This window comes from Ambystoma mexicanum, chromosome 10, assembly GCF_040938575.1.
Source record: "Ambystoma mexicanum isolate Mex_15411 chromosome 10, UKY_AmexF1_1, whole genome shotgun sequence".
In the NCBI taxonomy this organism is placed as follows: domain Eukaryota; kingdom Metazoa; phylum Chordata; class Amphibia; order Caudata; family Ambystomatidae; genus Ambystoma; species Ambystoma mexicanum.
The window spans coordinates 1,380,249,303-1,380,271,319 of NC_090932.1; the positions used below are offsets into that span (position 1 = coordinate 1,380,249,303).

General features: G+C 46.4%; 1 protein-coding gene across 13 annotated transcripts in view; it reads left to right on the plus strand.

The window, feature by feature from the left end:
• The first annotated feature begins 8,439 nt into the window (after window positions 1-8,439).
• GIT2 (GIT ArfGAP 2) overlaps window positions 8,440-22,017 on the plus strand; it is a 2,415,297-nt gene continuing 2,401,719 nt past the window's right edge. For 12 of the 13 annotated variants that reach the window (XM_069619395.1, XM_069619396.1, XM_069619398.1 and 9 more), the window contains exon 1: window positions 8,440-8,579. In XM_069619395.1, coding sequence (XP_069475496.1) covers window positions 8,528-8,579 — 52 coding nt within the window. In that variant the 5' untranslated portion in view covers window positions 8,440-8,527. The remainder of the gene's footprint in view (window positions 8,580-22,017) is intronic. The other variant, XM_069619397.1, reaches the window with a different exon arrangement.

Sequence of the window (22,017 nt, forward strand, 5' to 3'; positions counted from 1 at the left end):
ACGAAGGAAGGGAAAGAAGGCGGAAAAAGGTGAAGAAGTACGCAGAAAAGAAAGAAGGAGAGACAGAGAGTCTACCCTAATTCCTACACCGGAGGTCACAGGTGAGGAGACACAGGGGGAGGCTTCTGCAGACTCTGACAACTACCCACGAGTGTTGCCGCAAGGAGAAGACCTTCTCACGGACCCAGTTGGGTCAAATCACCCTCTGAGAGTGAAGGGGACGATGCCGCTAATGGCGTGCAGGATAGCAGGAGACGTTGGAATCTCCCGGGAATTTCGGCACAAGCTGCGAGCCTCATCGCAGAGTCATGGGCTCCGTCGACTAGAAGGAGCTACGACGCAGCATGGAACAGATGGTCAAGGTGGTGCAAAAGGAGAGGTTTTCATCCCGTTTCTGCCCCTCTAGTAGAGATTCTGAATTTCCTAGCAGAACTTCTGCAGGACGGCAAAGCCTACCGCACGATAGGGGTATATAGATCCGCAATATCGACAGGTCATATGTGTCAGGATTAGTCAGGCGAGTACAAAGGCAGCGAATATGGCAAGGGAAATGTGCACTAAATCACACAGTGAATAGCTTCGAATTAAACTACGTGCACACAGGAACAACGACTCATGTATGCTAGAACCCAGGAGTGCAAATAGAGCGTGACAACAAAACCAATATATGAAAAGGGATGTGGGGTAAGCACCTGACCGCGAGGAAAGTCGGCAAGCGCCTTACCCCCAATTGCTGTTACAGGTACTGACAGCGCTAAACCCACGTGGAGGGCAAGCAATGACAGGATCTGTGAACTAACACTCTTGATGGTATTAAATAAGGGAACTAAAGAACTGTACTCACGAGGACGAGATAAACCTCTTGAATGTCAGCTAGCCCACGAATCCTGTTGATGAAACTGGGACCCAGAAAGGCTAGAACAGCAATGGGAGGAAAACTAAATACCTAAGTTGGAATAGTGATTACAAATTAGTGACGAAAACATAAGCATTCACACAGGAGCTAGCTACAACCGCACACCACACCTAATAATCAAATGGGAAATAAATGCAGAAGTGCAATGGAAAACATGGAATGGATCCCAATAGAAAGTAAGGATCAGGAGCAGGGAAAAACGAAATAACCAATGCAAACTTCTCCCTACCCCTCCAAGGAAAAGACAGGAAGCTAATCTAAGAGGAAGGCTAAGGCATACGGGTTTACAGCAGCAAAGGACAGAGTCAAAGAAATATAGAACACAGACAAACTGGGCTGCATCTAAAAGGGGAAAGCACTGAGAAATGCTGCCTGCAAACAGAGGAAGACAAAAAGGGAATCAAGGGAACAGAAATCAATTAGCGCATGAATCCGAGATTCAGGGCGGAGGAACAAGAAAACAGGAACTAGGTACAAAGGCAAGGAACAAGGAACAAGGGACTAGTCACAACATGAACACTGCAAACGATGACCAGCGCTGGACTGAAGTAAGACTGAGACTTTTAAAGCTGCTTAACGAGCACACGCCTCAGGTGTGCTGATTGCTGCACCTGCAGCCACAGGTGTTGCCTATCCTCCACCCAACCTTGTCCTGCAAGGGTGGAGGTGAAGCAGTGGGCCAGGCATTCTGGGAAGCATAGTCATTTGGTTAAAGAAGCATGCTGGCTGCCAAAAACCTGGAATGGATCCGGAAGGGAAGTAGCTTGGAAAATAGGGATTTAGCGCTCCCCATTCATCACAGCACTGTAGCATAAGGTTCGAAGGAAAAGTCCAGTAGGGAATAAACCCCAAATCATGCCCCCAAGTGGTGGGAACGGGAGCGAAGGGAGCGAGTCGTGACAGTATACCCCCTCCCATGGCCGTCTTCGGGTGCCCGCCACCCGCACGAGACATCTTCTTTCCATGATGGGAGTGCTTTTTCTTTGGAGATGGCACTGATGGAAATGGTGGCCTGTGGGCAAAGGCAGATGGACTTCCATAATAGGAGTGCTTTATCTTTGGAGGTGGTACTGATGGAAACGGTGACTTCTGGTGAGGAAGAGACTCATGGTTCGAAGAAAGGCATGAAGGACTTGCAGGACCTGAAGCAGAGTTGGAAGGTCCAGGAAGTTTAGTCACTGGGAGTGGACCCTTGTAAGTCTTTGAGGAGGGAGGCAGGCTGGTGCAACATGCCTTAGACAATGGTAGAAGCCCTGTTAGCCTTTCTGCCGAGAGTGGACATGCGGGAGGTGAGGAAATTGCTGGCTTCAGGAAAGGTTTATGTTCAGCCATTAGAGAAGGTGGCGGCTGAGGTAGAGGTTCAGATTTTCTTCTGTCATCCATCTGGGAAAAGGCTTGTGGTTGAAAGAGACTAAGGTTTGACTGCACATGTTCTACGCCTTGGAGACCTGAAAGTCCTATGGGTTGTACAAGGCTGGTACTCCTGGTGACAGTCGTGTAACCACCTTGTTGCACGTGGGATACAACAGCAGGGACGTTTGGCATACTGATAGGAGTGATAGACGCAGTACTTGGTATTTCAGGCACACTCGCAGAAGGAGCAATAATAGACACATTTTGAACTGCAGCAGTCATTTCCTTCCTTTGGCTACTAGCACCCAACTGGTGCTTCTTGGCGAAATTCTGTTGCACAAGTCCTGTAGGTAATACGCCGGTCTGCACCACCCCCTGTGCACACCCAGGTGAGTGGTTCTGACTCACCACTTGGTCCAGCTTGATGACTCTGAAGCGGGAGCTGGCAAAAGTCTCAAACTCTGATGCTGCATTTTTAGGAGGCTCTGATGCTAAAGTGAAGCAGTTGGGAGAATCGTCTTGTGGAAAAGGCAGGCATTCTGGTGCTCCTCCTGAAGCAAAAGAAAGGCAAGCTAGACGTTCATCGACAGTAAATGGTTGGGATTCAGGAGGAATCGCTGGAGCAGAAGAAAATACAGCAGGATCTGATGGTGTAGACAGGTATATCTCTGATATTGGCAGCGAGGCTAAGCAGGATACAGGCGTCTCATGAACTGAAGGCAAATACTCAGTATACTCCGGGACTGAAGACATGCACTTATGATGGACTACCGGAGGCTCTATAGCTGAAGGATGATCTGCAGGATGAGTCACTGTAGCTGAAGACAGGCAGGCCAGAGGAAACCTTGAGGCTGAAGGCATGCAAGCTGGAGCAATCTCGGTTGCTGGATACAAACATGTCCAGGTCTTTGGGACTGGCTCTTGAATAAATGGCAGACATGGCAGCGGTTCATTGGGTGAAGACACGTGTGCCAAAGATGACTGCAGGGCTGTGGGTTGGATCATAGAAGAGTCAATGGTTGTAGGAGGACAGACAGAAGTCTCAGAAGTTGACAGACACATTGGTGGCTCAGGAATGGAGGGCACCTTTAGGGCAGTAGACTCCTTGGCATCAGTAACCAAAGACTGAGCTGTACCCTTGCAGTCCTTTTCTTTAGTGGGTGACACAGTCTTTTTCTTTGTAGAAGTCAAAATCAACCAGTGGAATTACCATAGTAAAGTCTCTGTTAATCAGGATTTCGTCAATTGTCCATTCCTCTGTTTTAGCTTCTGAAAGAGGCAGATTTACAATCAACAGTTCAGGAATCGCCTGCCGGTCTTTTGGTTCTGTATACTGTGAATTGAGACCATCAGAAGATGAAATCTGTACTGTTTCTGACTGTTCGTATTGATCAGAATTGGCAGAAGGAAGAGTGAACCCAGAGGTAACATCGTTTTCCACATCAGCTTGAACATCTACTTCAGTCTCAGCAGCTGTATCGAGAGCAGGGCCTAAGCCTACTGTAGTGACTGAATCTGTGTATGCCACCATTGTGGATTGTGTTTGGAAATCAGAAGCTTGTATGTGTGCTAGCTCAGAATTATGACAAACTGCTACACAGGACATTTTAGGTAAAGGAGTGGCTTGTAAATCTTCAGCTAACTGCAATCCCTGACAAACAGCAGAACTATTGTTAGAAACTGTGCCCAGATTAAGCGCTGTGCTAGAAGAAAGACTTTCACTCCCAATAGATCTAACATATTGACAAATATCATGGTTTACCAAAGTCTCTGCACTCAGGGGCTGAACCGTGTTCACTTCATCAACATCAACGGATAAAGTCTGAGGTGTATTCAGTAAAGAGTGCAAGGTCTTATTCTCCTCTTGTAAAGAAATGAATTCTTGTCTTAACTCCTCAAGCTTAGCTCTTAGCATGCCCTGCATTAACTGTACATCACTATCAGTAGGCACAGGGGGAGGCATAGTGGCATCAGGGCTGGATCCTGCACTAGCAATCTGGATGTGCACCGATTGTGCATTGTCCTCTACTGCTTTCAGGTTCTGAGATTTATACTTTCTCTTACTAACTTGGTCTGTGTTTCCCTTAAGCAAACTATTGACATTAGACCTCTTGGCATTAGGGACTACAGTATGTACCTGTGCAAAGGAGTATGCTTTAGACTGAGGGTAGAAAACAGAAGTTATGCAGGGAACCCCTCCATTCTGTATGTTTGTACCATGAAACTGTTCTATCTGAGGTGAAGCACAACTGGAATCATGGGGTTCAACAACAGAGGTACTCTTGTATAATAAGTCTAACAGTGTGTTGTTTTCTGCGGCTAAGGCTTGCGCTGACATAGAATCTGGATCAAAACAAAAGATAGAACTAGGATCAGGCAATGTAGGATGTGCCATCCTATGGGAAAAATACTTAGCACGTAAATGCCCATTTGTGACAAGGAGTTCATTTAAGTCAGGACTAGTGATTTGATTGTCACAGGTAAATGTAGGGGAAGCTTTCTGTACAAACTTGTTAGAGGCCTTGCTGCCTTTCTTTCTTAAACTTGCCATATTCAATGGGAAATTTGGGCTGGTCATTCTGTCAGGATTAGTCAGGCGAGTGCAAAGGCAGCGAATATGGCAAGGGAAATGTGCACTAAATCACACAGTGAATAGCTTCGAATTAAACTACGTGCACACAGGAACAACGACTCATGTATGCTAGAACCCAGGAGTGCAAATAGAGTGTGACAACAAAACCAATATATGAAAAGGGATGTGGGGTAAGCACCTGACCGCGAGTAAAGTCGGCAAGCGCCTTACCCCCAATTGCTGTTACAGGTACTGACAGCGCTAAACCCACGTGGAGGGCAAGCAATGACAGGATCTGTGAACTAACACTCTTGATGGTATTAAATAAGGGAACTAAAGAACTGTACTCACGAGGACGAGATAAACCTCTTGAATGTCAGCTAGCCCACGAATCCTGTTGATGAAACTGGGACCCAGAAAGGCTAGAACAGCAATGGGAGGAAAACTAAATACCTAAGTTGGAATAGTGATTACAAATTAGTGACGAAAACATAAGCATTCACACAGGAGCTAGCTACAACCCCACACCACACCTAATAATCAAATGGGAAATAAATGCAGAAGTGCAATGGAAAACATGGAATGGATCCCAATAGAAAGTAAGGATCAGGAGCAGGGAAAAACGAAATAACCAATGCAAACTTCTCCCTACCCCTCCAAGGAAAAGACAGGAAGCTAATCTAAGAGGAAGGCTAAGGCATACGGGTTTACAGCAGCAAAGGACAGAGTCAAAGAAATATAGAACACAGACAAACTGGGCTGCATCTAAAAGGGGAAAGCACTGAGAAATGCTGCCTGCAAACAGAGGAAGACAAAAAGGGAATCAAGGGAGCAGAAATCAATTAGCGCATGAATCCGAGATTCAGGGCGGAGGAACAAGAAAACAGGAACTAGGAACTAGGTACAACGGCAAGGAACAAGGAACAAGGGACTAGTCACAACAGGAACACTGCAAACGATGACCAGCGCTGGACTGAAGTAAGACTGAGGCTTTTAAAGCTGCTTAACGAGCACACGCCTCAGGTGTGCTGATTGCTGCACCTGCAGCCACAGGTGTTGCCTATCCTCCACCCAACCTTGTCCTGCAAGGGTGGAGGTGAAGCAGTGGGCCAGGCATTCTGGGAAGCATAGTCATTTGGTTAAAGAAACATGCTGGCTGCCAAAAACCTGGAATGGATCCGGAAGGGAAGTAGCTTGGAAAATAGGGATTTAGCGCTCCCCATTCATCACAGCACTGTAGCATAAGGTTCGGAGGAAAAGTCCAGTAGGGAATAAACCCCAAATCATGCCCCCAAGTGGTGGGAACGGGAGCGAAGGGAGCGAGTCGTGACAATATGCCTATTGAAGGAGTACCAGTGGGAGAGAACGTGGCAGTGATTAGACTCCTGAAAGGGATAAGATGCAGAAAGCCACCGCATGCCAAGCTATAAATCTCTATGGGACGTAACAGTCGTGCTTCGATTGTTGGCAGACTGGCCCAGTAATAGATACCTATTGTTAGGAAGACTGTCGGAGAAGTTAGCAATGCTTCTGTGCATGATTTCATGTAGAAGAGTGGCAGATGTCAGAGCATTAGAAGTAGACAGAATGGTATACGGACCAGACGGAGTGACTTTCCATCTGGCCAGGAGAACGAAGACAGATTCCTCATCAATAGCGTACCCATATATGCAAGATCATCCTAAATGGTGCGTAGCCGCATGCATAAGAGAGTATATAAATAAGACGGCTGAGCTGAGACCGTTGGGGACGACGCAATTACTGATAGCGCGCAGGAAGCCGCATAAGGGCGTAGCGACAGCCACTATAGCGAGATGGGTTAGAGTCTAGCAGGGATAGACATGGCAAAATTTGGAGCACACTCTGTGCGAGGAGCAGGGGCATCCAAAGCACTGCGCCAGGGTGCGACATTACAGGATATTCTGAAAGCAGCCGATGGGGCGAGTGATAACACGTTCAGAACGTTTTACTTTAAGCCAATTAACACACTGGCAGAAGCTATGGTAAGAAGCTTTGAACAAGCATAATGCTCGCCTCCGTCTTGACATAGAATGAAGATTCCCCCTGCTAATAGCGCAGGGGGCTCTTGATTCTATTAAAGACAAGGAGGCGAGCATTAATTTCCCGCCCTAGATACACGGGAGAGTGATAAAGGATGACAATGTAATGCTAGGATATGTACTGAATGAATAACAAGTTTGTCTCCCAGAATAGGGTGCGTATCCGCCGCCCTAACATGTACTGTTCTTTCCGTCTTAGGAGAAGATCAGAAGAACGGCCGAGTACGTTCAAGAAGAGAACAGGAAGCATTGATCAAGGTCGCAAGTTTGAATGCGAGGCATTGTTCGCAGTTCTACAGTTCAGAGACTTTCCGGAACAAGTTGTCAGTTCAGGAATGGTTATGATTGCAGTTGTAAAGCAGTCAAAGAAGAGGAGGTTACAGGAAGAGGAAGGACTAGGTCACATGACCAGGACACTGGAAACAGGGCCTAGGTTGATGGGAAATGAAGTTTTGAAAGGAAGTTTTAAAAAAAAATGTTTTATGTCATCGGAAAGATGGACATTTTATTTGATGTGTTGAAACTGCTGGAGAGCTAATAAATAGAAGATGAAGCATAATGCTCGCCTCTTTGTCTTTAATAGAATCAAGAGCTCCCTGCGCTATTAGCAGGGGGAATCTTCATTCGCACATACATACATTACATACACACTCCTTGCATACATTAATACATTATGATATAACACACAGCACCCTTTAACATTGCTACTTTCAGAAAAGGCTTCGCTCACGTCTGGACTAACAAAAAAACAAGTGTGCACATCAGTCCCTGGCCCACAGATGTGAAAGGGCATATAACGTTGTTATATGTTATCCTGGGAGGAGGTAATGCGTGCATTAGATTTTAGTTGGCCAGCGAGGTGAGGGAAGCCTTTTTTTGAAGCTAACAGCTTTAAAGAGTTGCTGTGTTTACATTTTTCTGCACCAACACAGTAACACTTTAAAGCTGCTGTTTCAGAAAAGGCTTCTCACAAAAAACGATGTCGCCAACACCGTTGAGCTAATCGGGCTTCAGCACAACTCACATTTGGGGCAGCGGGGGGGCTGTAGCCCGATTAGCTCAATGACATTGCGCGCCTGTTGAAAGATGTCTCTAATGGGCCAAAGGAAGGCGAATATCTACTCAGCCTCCTGAGAATGAGGTGTGGGGCAAGAGGGATGCATCAATAGCGCGATAGTTTTAACGTCCCGTCTCACTAAAAGTTTTCAAAACTGCAATTCAGCAACCACTCCCCCAAAATATTGAGGCTGGCTCCGTCCCTGGTCCTTAACCTTAGGACTGTTATCCATTTATCACATACTCAACAGACACGGTCAGCGGAGATGGGTAGGGGGTGCCCTACAGACACGTACAGGGGTGCTTCCTTCTTAGTAACAGGCGCGGCTCTGATAGCGAGCGAACGTACGTACGTACGTACACTGATCACAAGAATACACATCTGTGCTGGAAGTCTGGGGAACTTGTGCTGGCGACTACATCTTTTTATAACTGCAGCGGAGCGTGCGCGCGTGAGGATCGTCTGACGTCAGCACGCCGCGTGTTACGCCACAGTTCCCCCTTCCTCTCTTTGGCATTGGTCTCTGCCATCCGAAATTCCGACTTGAGAAGAATCTTGAGCCGCAAGTAATGTCCAAGCGGTTGCGAAGCAGTGAGGTGTGCGCGGACTGCAGCGTCCATGGTGAGGAAAGCAAGAGTGTGGTGAGGGGTGGGATTGATAGGGTGGGGAGCACTTACAGATAGGGCACCGTTGACTGGATATAGAAAGCAGGAAGCGGTGTGGCCAGCACTGTAGGTTTGAGTGACAGTTGAGGCATGGCATGGAGCTGGCGATTGAAACGAGACAGTGACAGGCAGGGGGCGGTGAAAGACATTTAGATGTGCACTGTTAAGTTATGGGGTGACGAATGGGCTGTCACGTGGGCTTGTGACAAGCAGGTAACTGGGGAAATAAGGGGGCTGTGACCCGCAGGGAACTGGGACATGGGTATACAGGGGGCGGTTGTGGCAGACAGAATTGTTTGTGAAGCAGGCCATCCATGACAGACATGTAACTATGGTATGTCGGGTGCAATGACGGGCATGGACAATGACACGAGTGCACTATGAGCTAAGAAGTCTGTGACAGGCTGGACACTGGGACAAGCAGTTATGATGACTGTGGCAAGCAAGAGAGCTGCGACAGACTTGGAATTCTGATAGGCAGTGGACAGTAACGGGCTGCTGTGGGGAGCATATCCATGCAATAAACTGTGGAGCTATGATGGGCACTAGCTAGGGTACTTGAGACCTAGAGAGGGGTAAGATTGTCAAGGAGGCCTGTGACGCATGCAGGCACATGGCAGAGCAGTTTTGTGACAGACATTTCCTTCTTTCAGATACAGAGTTTATGTTCAGGCAGGACGCAGAGCGACTGTGGCAGGCACGGGTGTACGATCTGCACTTGGCTGCGGCAGGCAGAACGTTGAAAATCTGGGTTTTGCATACTGCTTTGACAGTAAAGAGACTGAGTGTCTGCAGTTGGCGTGTGCATTTAGAGGTGCGTGAGTAGTAGGTGTGTGAGGTCCACGATTGTCCTGGTAATGTGACCTGTATGGGTTTGAGGTTGTTGTAATAAATAGCTCACTATGACTGATGAACTGTGTGGTGGATGATTCATATGTTATAGTCCGGGGTGCCAACTTTTAGAAATACTAAAGAATGTGGCAGTGGGTGAGAGGCAACCTTATGGCACAACCTTTGACCCAGGTCATGCCTCTCCCTGTGATGTTGCTACACATGACACACGAAATGATATCACAGCAATGTGTCCATAAGTAAGGCACTGGCTTGGCCTTGTTTTGAAATTAGTCTCATTTTCCACTCAAACGAAAAAGTAATGGCTAGAAGGCTGTAATTGAGTTGGAGTCACCATTATTGCTCTAAGCAACTTTGCGCCCCGCACACAACTTGCTTACCCCTTATTGAAATGGGGCAGACAATTTAAAAAATGATGACCAGTACAATGATAGTGGCCATGATTAATTCAGAGCATTGTATCCCATCACTTTTGCAAGAGGCTGCCCAATTGAAAGTAGTTGTGCTAGAAAGAACCCAGTTGCATTACATTACACGTTTCCCTCCAGAATTAAGTTTCACGTATGAGCCCTTATTTTTCACCTATCCTTAAGTAGGCAATTCCACAGAATGGATAGGTGGAATATAATGTGTATATAATATAATTTGCAAGGTTGGTTGATGCACCTAATTCGACGATTTGTGTGTACGCTGTGGGTCACAAGTTTGCATCCTGGATATGCTGGCAAATTATTTAATCCTTCTGAGGCTGATGCATTAGTAACATTGAAATGGCTCGTGCCTGTCTTGGAAGGGGCAAGCAAACAGGGCAGCTAGTGGGCTTAAGCAGTGCTCCAGAAAAGATTTAGTGTTAGTATTTTTCTCCCTATTTTTTATAGTTTAGAGTAAAAATATTTTTTAGAGAATAAAACGTCCTATTCCCGATGGATTTTTATAAGTGAGTAAAATATGTTTTTTAACTGTAAAATACATTTTTCATAATAAATACTTATTTGTACCTAATTATCAATGCACGCTAAAATATGCATTTTTACCTCTTCGGATTAGGAAATAACCATAGTAGAGGTTCTTCCCGTGGCACTGTATGCACGACTGGTTCCAACATATGGAGCTGTCTAGATGAAAGCGGGGGTGTGGGGGATGGGGTGTAATCTCCTGTGTTTGTTTTTCATTTTGTTGGGAGCATTTTTGACTGCATGTTTTTCTTTTCGAGGGGGTAGCTGTCTATTTTTAGGCAGTAAAAGCAGTTATTATACCCCTTGTCTGTAGGGCTAGGCTTAAGCTTTAGTGGAGCTTTCCCCAGTCCGCCAGCATGCACAAGTAGCAGCAGGAGATGGCACCTGCATGTCGTAGATGGTGGGAGAGATTGGAGAAAAACAAAAAGCTATTCGTGGAAGGTAGGTAAGCCTCAGGGTTAGGCTTGCACCCTGTTGCCTAAAAAGAGTTTCTTCTCTTTCACCAGGCCGCTTACAAACTCCATAGCAGATGGAGAACCCATGGCCAGTGCCCGTAGGCTAATAAGGGTGGGGGATGCTAAGAGTAAAATTGGGCTGGTGTATGGCTATACACAGTCAAGGTCCAACCAACCCCCATCGCCAGCCAAACATTGTACTAAATGTATATCTTTTTGGTGTTAGGGGGGTACCATAGTTCACAAGTAATGGCGCCATGAGCAATGAAGCTAAAGGACTATTTAGCCTGTAACGTGCACTATATAACTGAATAATATTATACATGGAGGTAAACAGTAGCCTATCAAATCATGTATGTGTGAGTTTTTTTTGGTATAGTCTGCACTTTCAAAGAATCACTTCTAGGTGACCCCAATTTTGAAAATGCACACCCCCATTCAAGTGCTCTAACTGACTCTTGGCTAGTTTATGGTGTTCTGCTTGTTTGTCAGTAATTGAGAAGGAAAGTGACTTATCAATTTGTAACCTGAAAGTGTCACTCCTGCTTTAGCACTTGCAGCAGGCTTGCCATATTTTTTATGGCAGAGCGGGCAGAGTGGTAGTATGGTTGGATTTAGAAGCCTCACTGTGAGCCACGCTTTTCTAGTTGTACGCTTTGCACATTTTCCTGTTGCATCTTTAGTTGTCCTGGTTAAAGGATAGACGTGTGTCCAGGAATAGCGTTGCATCTTGCAGCATTCTATATCCTTGTATATTCATTTCAGTTTAGATGCATTCGATGCTATGTTGAATAAGGCAATAGAACTGAGGACAAATAAAGGCGTAACATCTTTTAATAGAGAAATTAGAGGACTTTATGAAGGAATTGGATATACATCGAGAAAATGATTTTAGTAGCGTTGGTGTAAAAGGAAGGTAAAGCAAATGTTATGGGAATGAGGAAATAAGTATAACGATATTACTAATGAACCGAAAACATTGATTGTATGTACTAATTATTTTCCCTATTATTGAGCTTCTAAATTGCAACATGGCCAAAATCTATACGTGATTCAGATTTTAACTTGTTATTAAACAATGAGATAATGAAGATTGCCCATGCTAACTGCAGTGGTCAGTCTTGATTCTATTAAAGACAAGGAGGCGGGTATTATGCTTTTCTTTCTTTATTACCACCAATCCAGCATTTGGAACATTTAAACATCATATTTGTCTGTTTGAGATGGCAAAAAAGAAGACATTTCCAGTTTAAAGGTTTAATATCAGTCTCTAAGGCTCCACACTGCCTAAAACTGCAGATCCCACAAGTCTCTCCTCTCCTGGTAGCCCAGGGCTATTCACTCTCTACCTATCCGGTGCCTGCTTCCCCTATAAGAGTCTCCAGCCGTAGGTCCATTCCTCTTTCTTGACTGCCACACGACCAAAAGTCAACTCTTTAACGAACCAATGTCTAACATCCACTGGAAGGTAACACTCCTTTTCGGCATCAGCATCCTATGCTCCAACGGGACAACTTGCTCTGCCCAGGCATGCCGCTTCTGCTGACCTCAAGCCGGCTTCTGCTAATTTCCTATGAGAGAGAAAATAAAATGCGCGGGCGGGAATGCAACTACTCGTTACAAGGCAAATATACGTATTAGGCACATACTGAGCCTATAAGTTCCATCGCATTCAGTTGGGTGGGATATAATGCTCGCCTCCTTGTCTTTAATAGAATCAAGACTGACCAGTGCAGTTAGCATGGGCAATCTTCATTCTATGACAAGACGGAGGGCGAGCATTATGCTTCTTCAAAGCTCGTCACCACTCTTAGTCAAGTCTGACACAGGTTTAAAATAAAATGTTTTAAATGTGGATTCAGAGGACCAATCGGCTGCTTTCATTATAACTTGCAGGGACGCTCCAGCCGAGAAAGCTCTAGAAGCCATCGCGCCCCGTACAGAGTACAAGGTTAAGTCTATGCCTGCCCATTGCATCACTTCTATCACCCATCTGGCTATCGTCGCCGTAGCTATCGCATGATATGGCTTCCTACGCACAATCAGCAACTGAGTAACGCCTGGCGGCCTAATAAGCGCTGTCACTGCTTCGTAATCCTTGATGCACTGCGCCACAATCATTTTTTGTCGTTCAGGAAGTACAGCTATGAAATTACTCTGGAATCGGTCTTAGTCCTCTGCACTATGGTAAAAGCTACTCCCTCCGGGTAGAATATCTTCCTGTCTATCTCTGGGGCTTTTACATCTGAAACCCTTTGACACGCTGTCAAACAGAGCAACATTTCCAACTCGCCCGAGAGCTGCGAACGTGAAATGTCTCTGTTCTCTGGCCATCTCATAAATAGCTGAAGAACGTCGCGGACGTCCCATAAACTCATGTACATGGGCTCGGGAGGCCTCCTCAACTTGATCCCTCTAAGCAACCTGTGAACTGCTGGGTGCTCCCCTACTGGGTGACCTTCTACTCTGTCATGGCCTGTGGACAAGGCGGATCTATATACTCCTAGAGTTCTATATGCGCATCCCTCTTGGAACTTAGCCGCTAGGAAGTTAAGAATCTGCACTATAGGTGTCAAAACGGGATCCAGCTGCTGTTCTGCGCACCAACGCGCCCAGGACTCCCATGCTGAACTATAGCTCCTAATTGTGGAAGGCACCCAGGAGTCCTTGATGCAGTCTGCAGTTGCCATCTCTCCCCGAAATTCTGCAAGCCAGCAGCCGCAGGGTGCCCGCTTCCACTAGGGGGCGATCCTGGCCGGATGGGTTGAGGAGGAGGTCCGGGGGATGCGGGACTACTCTTGGAAAATCTGAGGAAAGTTCCATTGATACTGGAAACCAGGGCTGGGATATCCAGAGTGGGACCACTAACGCTAACTCTGCTAGCTCCCTGCAGGGCCTTCGCTAGAACTCTCATAATCATGAGGAATGGCGGGAACGTGTAGTGCACTGCTCCCGCCCAAGACTGGAGAAACGCATCTGTGCCAGTTGGACCTGGGTCTATCCTCCAGCTGAAATATTTCGGCATCTGTGCGTTCAGCCTGGACGCAAAAAGATCTGTATCTAGGGGTCCCCACACTTCCTGAAGCCTGAGAAACACCTGAGGAAGCAGCTTCCAATCACTGGAATCTGCTAGATACCGTTGAGTTCCAGTCTGCAACATCTTTCTGTGCTTCTGGAAGATACTCCGCTGCCACTGCTATCTGATGTTGATGGCAGTAGTGCCAGAAGTCCTTCGCGAGCTCCGCTAGCATCTTCGAATTGGTCCCGCTGAACCTGTTGATATAATGAACTGCTGAGACGTCCATCTTCAGCAATACGCAGCACCTGACTTTGCCTTTGGTGAAGGCCTTTACTGCAAAGGACCCTGCCAGCAACTCGAGACAGTTTATGTGCAGACGTAACTCGTCTTCGGACCGTTTGCCACCTGTGCTGTCTGTTCACACCTGGCTCCCCAGCCTGACTTGGTCGCGTCGGAGTCTATTACCAAGTCCGGAGCGTCGCCGAAGATGGCTCGACCGTTCCAGGCCTCCATGTTTTGTAGCCACCAAAGTAGTTCCGACGTTGTCTCGTCGTCTAGCTCGATCAACTGGTGGTATCCTAGCCCCCCCGGCAAATGCCTTATTTTTAATCATTTTATTTATTATTTTGAGAATAAAACATACAAGAGAAAAGTTACATGTACATATCCATTACACCAGAGATATGCATTCAATTTGTATAATACTTATAATAACAATTGACTAAACCTAACCAAACTTAAATCCCACATTTTAAAACCCAAACACACTACCACACATCCCTATCTTTATAGTAGAAAACCAAACATCTCAAGACCAAAGACAATACAACACACAACATTGAGTACGAAAATAATAACCTCCATCTATCCCAGTCAAAACAAAATGAAGCATGCAATCAGTAAACCTCAACTGTATAATTCATTGAAGGAACCCCAAATTCTAAGGTAATGCTCCTCCCTCTTCTGTTTCGCTACAAAATGCCTTATTTTTAGTCTTTGAAGAGCCCTGTATTGGAGGGGGCCTGGAAATATGACCTGGATGGAAGCTGCTAGTAGCTCCACTATCCTGGCTAGGTTTCGGAGAGAGATGATCTTCTTTGCTAGAACAGCTCTGAGCTCCCTCTTGATCGCTCGCACTTCGTGAGCCGGGAGCTCCAAAGTCGCCTTCACCATGTCTGTTATGAACCCTAGGAATTCGACCCTCTGCACTGGTTGCAGTTGCGATTTGTCTAAGTTCACCAAGAATCGTAGCAAAGAAGACAGGGAAAAGATCCAGCGAACGTCTCTGGCCAGGGAGGCCTTGTCCGCTCCTAACACTAGGATGTCATCTAGGTATATTATGTTCCCTATTCCCCTCTCTCTTATGAATACGGCTACTGGTCGCATCAGCTTGGGGAAGGCCCAAGGCGCTGAGGCAAGCCCGAACGGTAGGATCCTGAAGCGCCACACTTCTCCGTTCCAGCGGAAGGGCAGGAATCTGCGATGAGCTTCCACTATCGGTGTCGTCAGATAGGCGTCCTTGAGGTCTAGACGATCTAGCCAGTCTCCTGAGCTTAGCAGGTCTCTGAGGAGATGGATACCTTCCATCTTGAAGTGATTGTATTTTAGCCATTCGTTCAGGCTCTTCAGGTTGATGACGTGAAGGACCTTCTCTTTTCTGTGTACCAGAAACCTATGTTATGTTATGTTACTTTGCATTTATATAGCGCCTTATGTACCATTGGTATGATCTCAAGGCGCTGGTAGGTTGAACGCCCTCGGGAACCGTAGTGTGTGCACCGGATATGTGTGCAGCAGGTGTGGGACTCGTATGATAGCTGCTTCTTAGCGGTAGATGTGGTGGTTGGGAGATCAGGAGTATGTGTTAGTTCTGGCAGGGTGATACCAGACTGATTCTGGCTGCGTTAGGCCTGAGGTGAATGCCTAGGCTGGGGGGTGTGCAGCCAGCTGTGTATAGTTAGGATGATGGGGAGTATGTGGCAGGTGTTGGTATGAGAACAGCTATACCGAATGTGTCATAGTATCGCTGTGTTCTAATTGAGTGGTGGTGTATAGAAGAGTAAGCGTGATATGGTGGTTTTCAGTAGGTGCTTGAGATCGAGCGCCTTCATGCTCCATGCATTCCATGCTCATCAACCGTTCCGTGCATTCGTCAGCCGCTCCACACTCTTCCGTTCTTTGCACGCGCTCCATCCGTCCCATGCACTCCATCCATGTCATGCACTTGATTCATCTGTTTCATTCCTTTTGTCATTCCATGCGCTCCATCCATGTCGCATGCACTCCATCCATGTCCCATGCACTTGATTCATCTATTCCATTTGTTCCGTTCATTCCATGCCATCTATCCGTCCCATGCACTTCATCCATGTCATGCACTTGATTCATCTATTCCATTCGTTCCGTCCCATGCGCTCCATCCGTCCCATGCACTCCATCCGTCCCATGCACTTCATCCATGTCATGCACTTGATTCATCTATTCCATTTGTTTTATTCATTCCATGCCATCTATCCGTTCCTTGCACTCAATCCGTATCATGTACTCATCCTTTCCATCCTCTCGTCCACTTTGTTCCTCTAGTCCACTTTGTTTCTCTAGTCCACTTTGTTCCTCTCTTCCATTTCATTGATTTCATCCATTTCCTTAATTTGATCTACTTCACTGTTTTCATCCAGTTTATTCCTTTCATTCACTTCACTACTTTCATCCACTTGACTCGTTCTATTCAGTTATCCGTTTTAATTTGCAGTTATTTGTTTTCGATTTCTCGCTCGGATCATGATGCTGGATTGTTATTTTTGATGAAGCAGCTTTGGGCTAAAGTCATTGATTGCTGTTATCCAGTTTGAGTTAGGAGTCAATTTTAGGAGAAGAGCCATGTTTTCAGTAATTTACGGAAAGAGATGAGGTCCTCGGTGAGTCGGATGTGGGGTGGAAGTGCGTTCCACAGAGTAGGGGCCAGGGCTGAGAATGATGATCCACCTAACCTGACTGAGTTGGTTTTTGGTATGACTAGGAGGCCGACAGAGCTTGATCTTAGAGTGTGTGAAGGATGGTAGAGTTTTAGTTTGTCTTGAAGATATTGAGGTCCGGTTCTATGCATTGCTCGGTGAGAGATGCATAAGGTTATGAAGGTCACTCTTCGGGCAACCGGAAGCCAGTGCAGAGTTTTGAGGGCAGGGGAGATGTGATCTCTTGGGCCAAGTGCTAGTAGCAGTTTGGCTGCTGCGTTTTGTGCTCTTTGTAGTTTAGTCAGTTGGTACGCCTGGAATCCGAGGTAGAGAGGGTTAGCATAGTCCAGTCTTGACATAACAATTGATTGGACCGCAGAGAGTCTGTTGGGAAAGGAGAGGTATGGAAAAATGCGCCTAAGAGTTTTAAGGTGGTAGTGGCAGGACTTGGAGACGTTGTTGACTTGGAGCGAGAGGGTTAGGTCTGAGTCTGGGGTGCATCCAAGGTTTTCTACTAAGTTTGAGGGTGTTGGGGAATTGCCCATGGCAGATGGCTAGGGTAGCGGGTGCGGAAGAAGTTCGGTGTTGCCACATACCATAATTTCAGTTTTGGAGGGGTTTAGCAAGAGGTGGTTTGTGGTCATCCAGTGATCTATGTCGAGGAGGCAGGAAGCGAGGTCGGGTTGGCAGTTGGGTTTTGAATTCAGGAGTTTTAGGATTAGTTGTTTGTCATCGGTGTAGTTATAGCACAGGATATTGTGTGAGCGGATTATTCGTGGGAGGGTGGACATATAGAGGTTAAACAGGAGGGCTGATAGACAAGCTCCTTGTGGAACTCCAGTGTTGACTGGTCGGGCGTGGGAAGCATAGGTGGAAAGTAGGGTTATTTGATTCCTATTTTCGAGGAAGGATGCTATCCATTTGAAAGCGTTTACACGGATTCCCAGGTAGTGGAGGCGGTCAAGGAGGATTGAGTGGTTGATTGTGTCGAAGGCAGCGGATAGGTCAAGAAGGATTAGTGCAGCGCACCCCGCAGAGTCGGCAGTGTTTTTAAGGTCATCCCAGATTGAGGTTAGGGTGGTTTCGGTTCCGTGTCGGGCTCTGAAATATCTGATAAATTCCAGACCTGACTGCGTCTCGCGCTCTAGTGCGTTCTTTTGTTGTAGCTTCCCTAATTCGCTCTGGAGCAGCACCGCTTCTAGTGTTGGCATGTGAATCGCTTGCGGCTCTCGCTCTTGGGTAGGGTCGCCTAGGAAATATATGCACAGACCCTCTACCGTGTGGTGCACCCATGCATCGCTGGATAAGGTATACCATGCGCTCAAAAATTGAAGGTTTCTGCTGAGGGCTGTACCGAATGGTATGTTAAGTATTCGGCCGAATACCGAAATAGCTTGTCAACTATTCGGCCAAAGCCGAATAGTTGCTTTATTTAATAAATCATGTTCCAAACTTCAAAAAACACACTTATTAAAAAAACAAATAAAGCACCATTTTAAATGCATTCTATACTTTTATTTCTCTTCATTGTAATTAATGTAACATCTTTATTTAAAGTATGAAAGCCAGAAATAAAGCAGATTTAACCAAAATGAAGGGACCAAATGTACAGAAGATTGTTGCATATTCAGTGCCAGTTACATTAGGAGGCTTCACAAATGTAAAAGGACTGCCTTTGTGAATCAGATGTATTGCATTCTCTATCCAGTTGCAAAGTTGATGCAGTCGAGTTTCGAAACTTTTTTGCAGCTCCTATAGAAATGCATAAAATGGTTCATGTCGGCTCTTGCAGGACACAAGTCAAGAGGAAATCTGAAATGCGGGAACTCCATCACACAACTATTCACCCCACCCAAACAAATGCTGCTAACTTTTCACTTATCCTAGCCACTCTTTCTCGCCAATACACAAACATATGCAACTTATAATTCCTGATAAAATATCAGATAATGTTAAACTCAGGACTTAAGTCCATAAAAAAATAAGAGGGGACTATGACATACGCAATGGGAAGTGACATGACAGGAACTGAAAGTATCTATGCACATTTCTTTCAGTTTGTTTTTTCCCACTGAAAAAAGCGCAAATTGTATATAAACATTTGCCAAAAGAAAAGATGTTCCTGTATTGTTGCAGGCCAAGTATAAAAGGCGAGCACTTTTTTGTCTAAGAATCTGTAACAAAACATGCCCTAAAGAGCAGATTACAATATAAGATATTTTTCAGCTGTGTGATAGCAATTTGTGTGGTCTAATTCTATTCAGGTTTGCAAACTGAAGTCTATATTTGCCTTTCTGAGTTCATGTTGCATTGTATTCAAATGAGAATGTCAAAGTATCCGGCAAGAGCCGAATAGCAAGAAACTTTTCTGCCGGAGCCGAATAGCTTTTTTTCAGCCGGAATTCGGCCGAATACTTACTCGAAGCCGAAGTTCGGTACGCCCCTAGTTCTGCCCCCTACTTTACCGTCGGCTGTACTCGCCACTGGAGGCACTGGGGTGCCAGTAGGCTCCTCTCTGTCTGCGACCTCTCGGGAATCTCGCCCTGGAAGGGAAGAAGGCATCTTACTGCCTCCCTTCCCAGTATTGTGCCCGATGACCTTGGGGTCTGCGATGCGAGGCAAGCGACCGGATGACCGACCGACCCCTCTGGCTTCCGGTCCCTGAAAAAGCACATCCTGGGAAGATCCTCTGTATCAAATTTTATGCTTTCTCAAGGGCAGAGTAGGGTCCCACGAATTGCGCCATCTCCTTGGCGAATGCTTCTCCAAACAGCAAACCTTTAGCACCTTGACCATAGGACACCAAGTCGCTCACTTTCGAGACGATTTTTAGGAGAACACCTCTCCTCCTCTCCGATGAGAGGGAATAGTTGGTATTACCCAACAAGCAAACCGTGCGCTGAGCCCAGTTGGCCAGGGCAGTGGGGTCTATCAGGGTCCCCGTATCTTTGGCCTTCTCTGCAATGTCCATGATTTTTGCCAAAGGCCCGGCTAAATCGAGAACTTTGTCTTGGCATCCCCTCCATGCCCTGTCTACCCCCTTCCGAACGTCTCTGGAGGCTTTCGTCACAAAGGTGACCATCTTCGGGTCCAAATCTGGGGTATCAGACAATTTATCAATTAGTTCTGGGCGGGGGCATTCCGCTCTCATGCACGATTGCACTTCTTTGTCCAGGGGCTTCCTCAAGTTTAGAGCGCCACTCTGGGTGACGGCACCCATTCTCCTGACTTGGGATGATGGATGGCATCTGGATCGAACTCATTGTTCGTACTTTCTTCTTCGAGAGTCGGAGTGTCTGGTGCCCGTGGAGGTCTTCTTCCTCCCCTCCCTCATCATCGGGCGAGTAGCCCTCGTCAATGTCCCCTGAATTATTCACCCCTGGGGCAGGGGGTCTGATCTGGCGTTCTGCTGTTTTAGCCAGGAAGGCCCTCTTAAGACATGTGACAGGGTCGTCAGTCTCTTGGAGGTTCGAGTTAACCTTTAACCTTTCTTTCCTTGCTCGGAGGGGTTCAAAGAGTCTCTGCTCTTTCGAGGTGTACACCCCTTTTCAACCCCTTCCTGGGGGTGTCCTGCCGACGTGCCTTCTCCCGGGCTCAGCGCCCTCTTTTTCCTGGAGGATCTTTATCCAGCATCAATGCTTCCAGCATGTCCAACCTGCTCGCAAGGGGCTGAACGCCTGCTGCGACAGTTTGACACACGAATCCCCCAACTGATTCTTAAAACTGAGCGAGAGCTCTGTTTCTGGAAGGGCTCCAACTCCCATTCTTCCTCACTGTACTCTGGTGCGGTGGAGTGATCCTCCCCATATTGGGCCATTTTCCCTTGGGTTAGCAAAGCTAACAGCTGAGTGTCGGCTGACTGGCCCACCAAAATATAGCAGCTGTGTTCTGTGGCTGCAGGCCTTCAAAATGCAGTAGATTCTGCTGCTGACAGATGATTGAACACTGTTCAGGCACGCTGTGCGTTCGGGATATTTAGCTGTTTATATAGCTCCAGCTGATTCCTTGGTATCTGCTCACCATCAGGCAAGCTCATGTTTTTTTTATGGGCTCACACACTGGTCGACCTTCGCGCTACGCCTCTCTTGCACAATGAAAATGGCGAGTAGCACGGAAGTGCCCGGGGGGACGCCAGGAAAGCAGGCTGCGCTCCGGCTCCCCCCAGGACCTAAAGCGCGTTGCTTGAGCGATGCGCTGTGGAGCGGGGCCGGCTGCCTAATGCCAGCGTGTGCGCTCGCGACTCCGGCCCCACCTCCACAGAGATCTCCTAAAACGAACTGCGTGTGCGGCCGCAGCAAAGCTGCGGTCGCACACATACACCAAGGGGGGTAGTGGCGACGTTGCCGCCTCGCTGCAGGAAATACAGATATATATAAAATTAGGTAAAGATAATATTATTGAAGCGCAGCATTATTATCAATACATGCAAATTAAAATACACGCGCTGCGCGACACATAAGATACATAGCGAAAGTAATGAGGAGGAACACTTAACTGATTGGCAGCAAAAAGAAAGAGGGATGGACCTTGGGCTGGAGACTCTTATAGGGGAAGCAGGCGCTGGATAGGTGGAGAGTGAATAGCCCTGCACTACCAGGAGAGGAGAGGCTCGTGGGATCTGCAGTTTTAGGCAGTGTGGAGCCTTAGAGACTGATATTAAACCTTTAAACTGGAAATGTCTTCTTTTTTGCTTTCTCAAACAGAGAAATATGTTGTTTAAATGTTTGAAATTTGAAATGCTGGATTGGTGGCAATAAAGAATAGCATAATGTTCGTCTCCGTCTTGTCATAGAATTGGTACTGGACTAAAGACTCACAGTTGCATATTTGCGATATGTTATAGTTTTTATTTTTATATTTATTTTGTAAAATATTTTTTAGAACAATGAAAATGGATTCTTAAAAGCGCTTATTGATTGGTTGCACAGTAGTTGGCCATTAGACATTTGAAGACAATACTGGCCATTTGAGGATGAAGTACTTCAGTAACTATGTTTTTGATAGAGAAACGTTGAAGAAAGACCTTTTTTGGCAACGTCTTATGAATGGGAAACGCATTACACCACTAATGGGTAGTGTGGCTTTTTGTAAAAAGATTGGTATTGTATACATTTGTGATAAATGCTCAGTGAAAGGTTTTTTGTAAACCAAAATACTG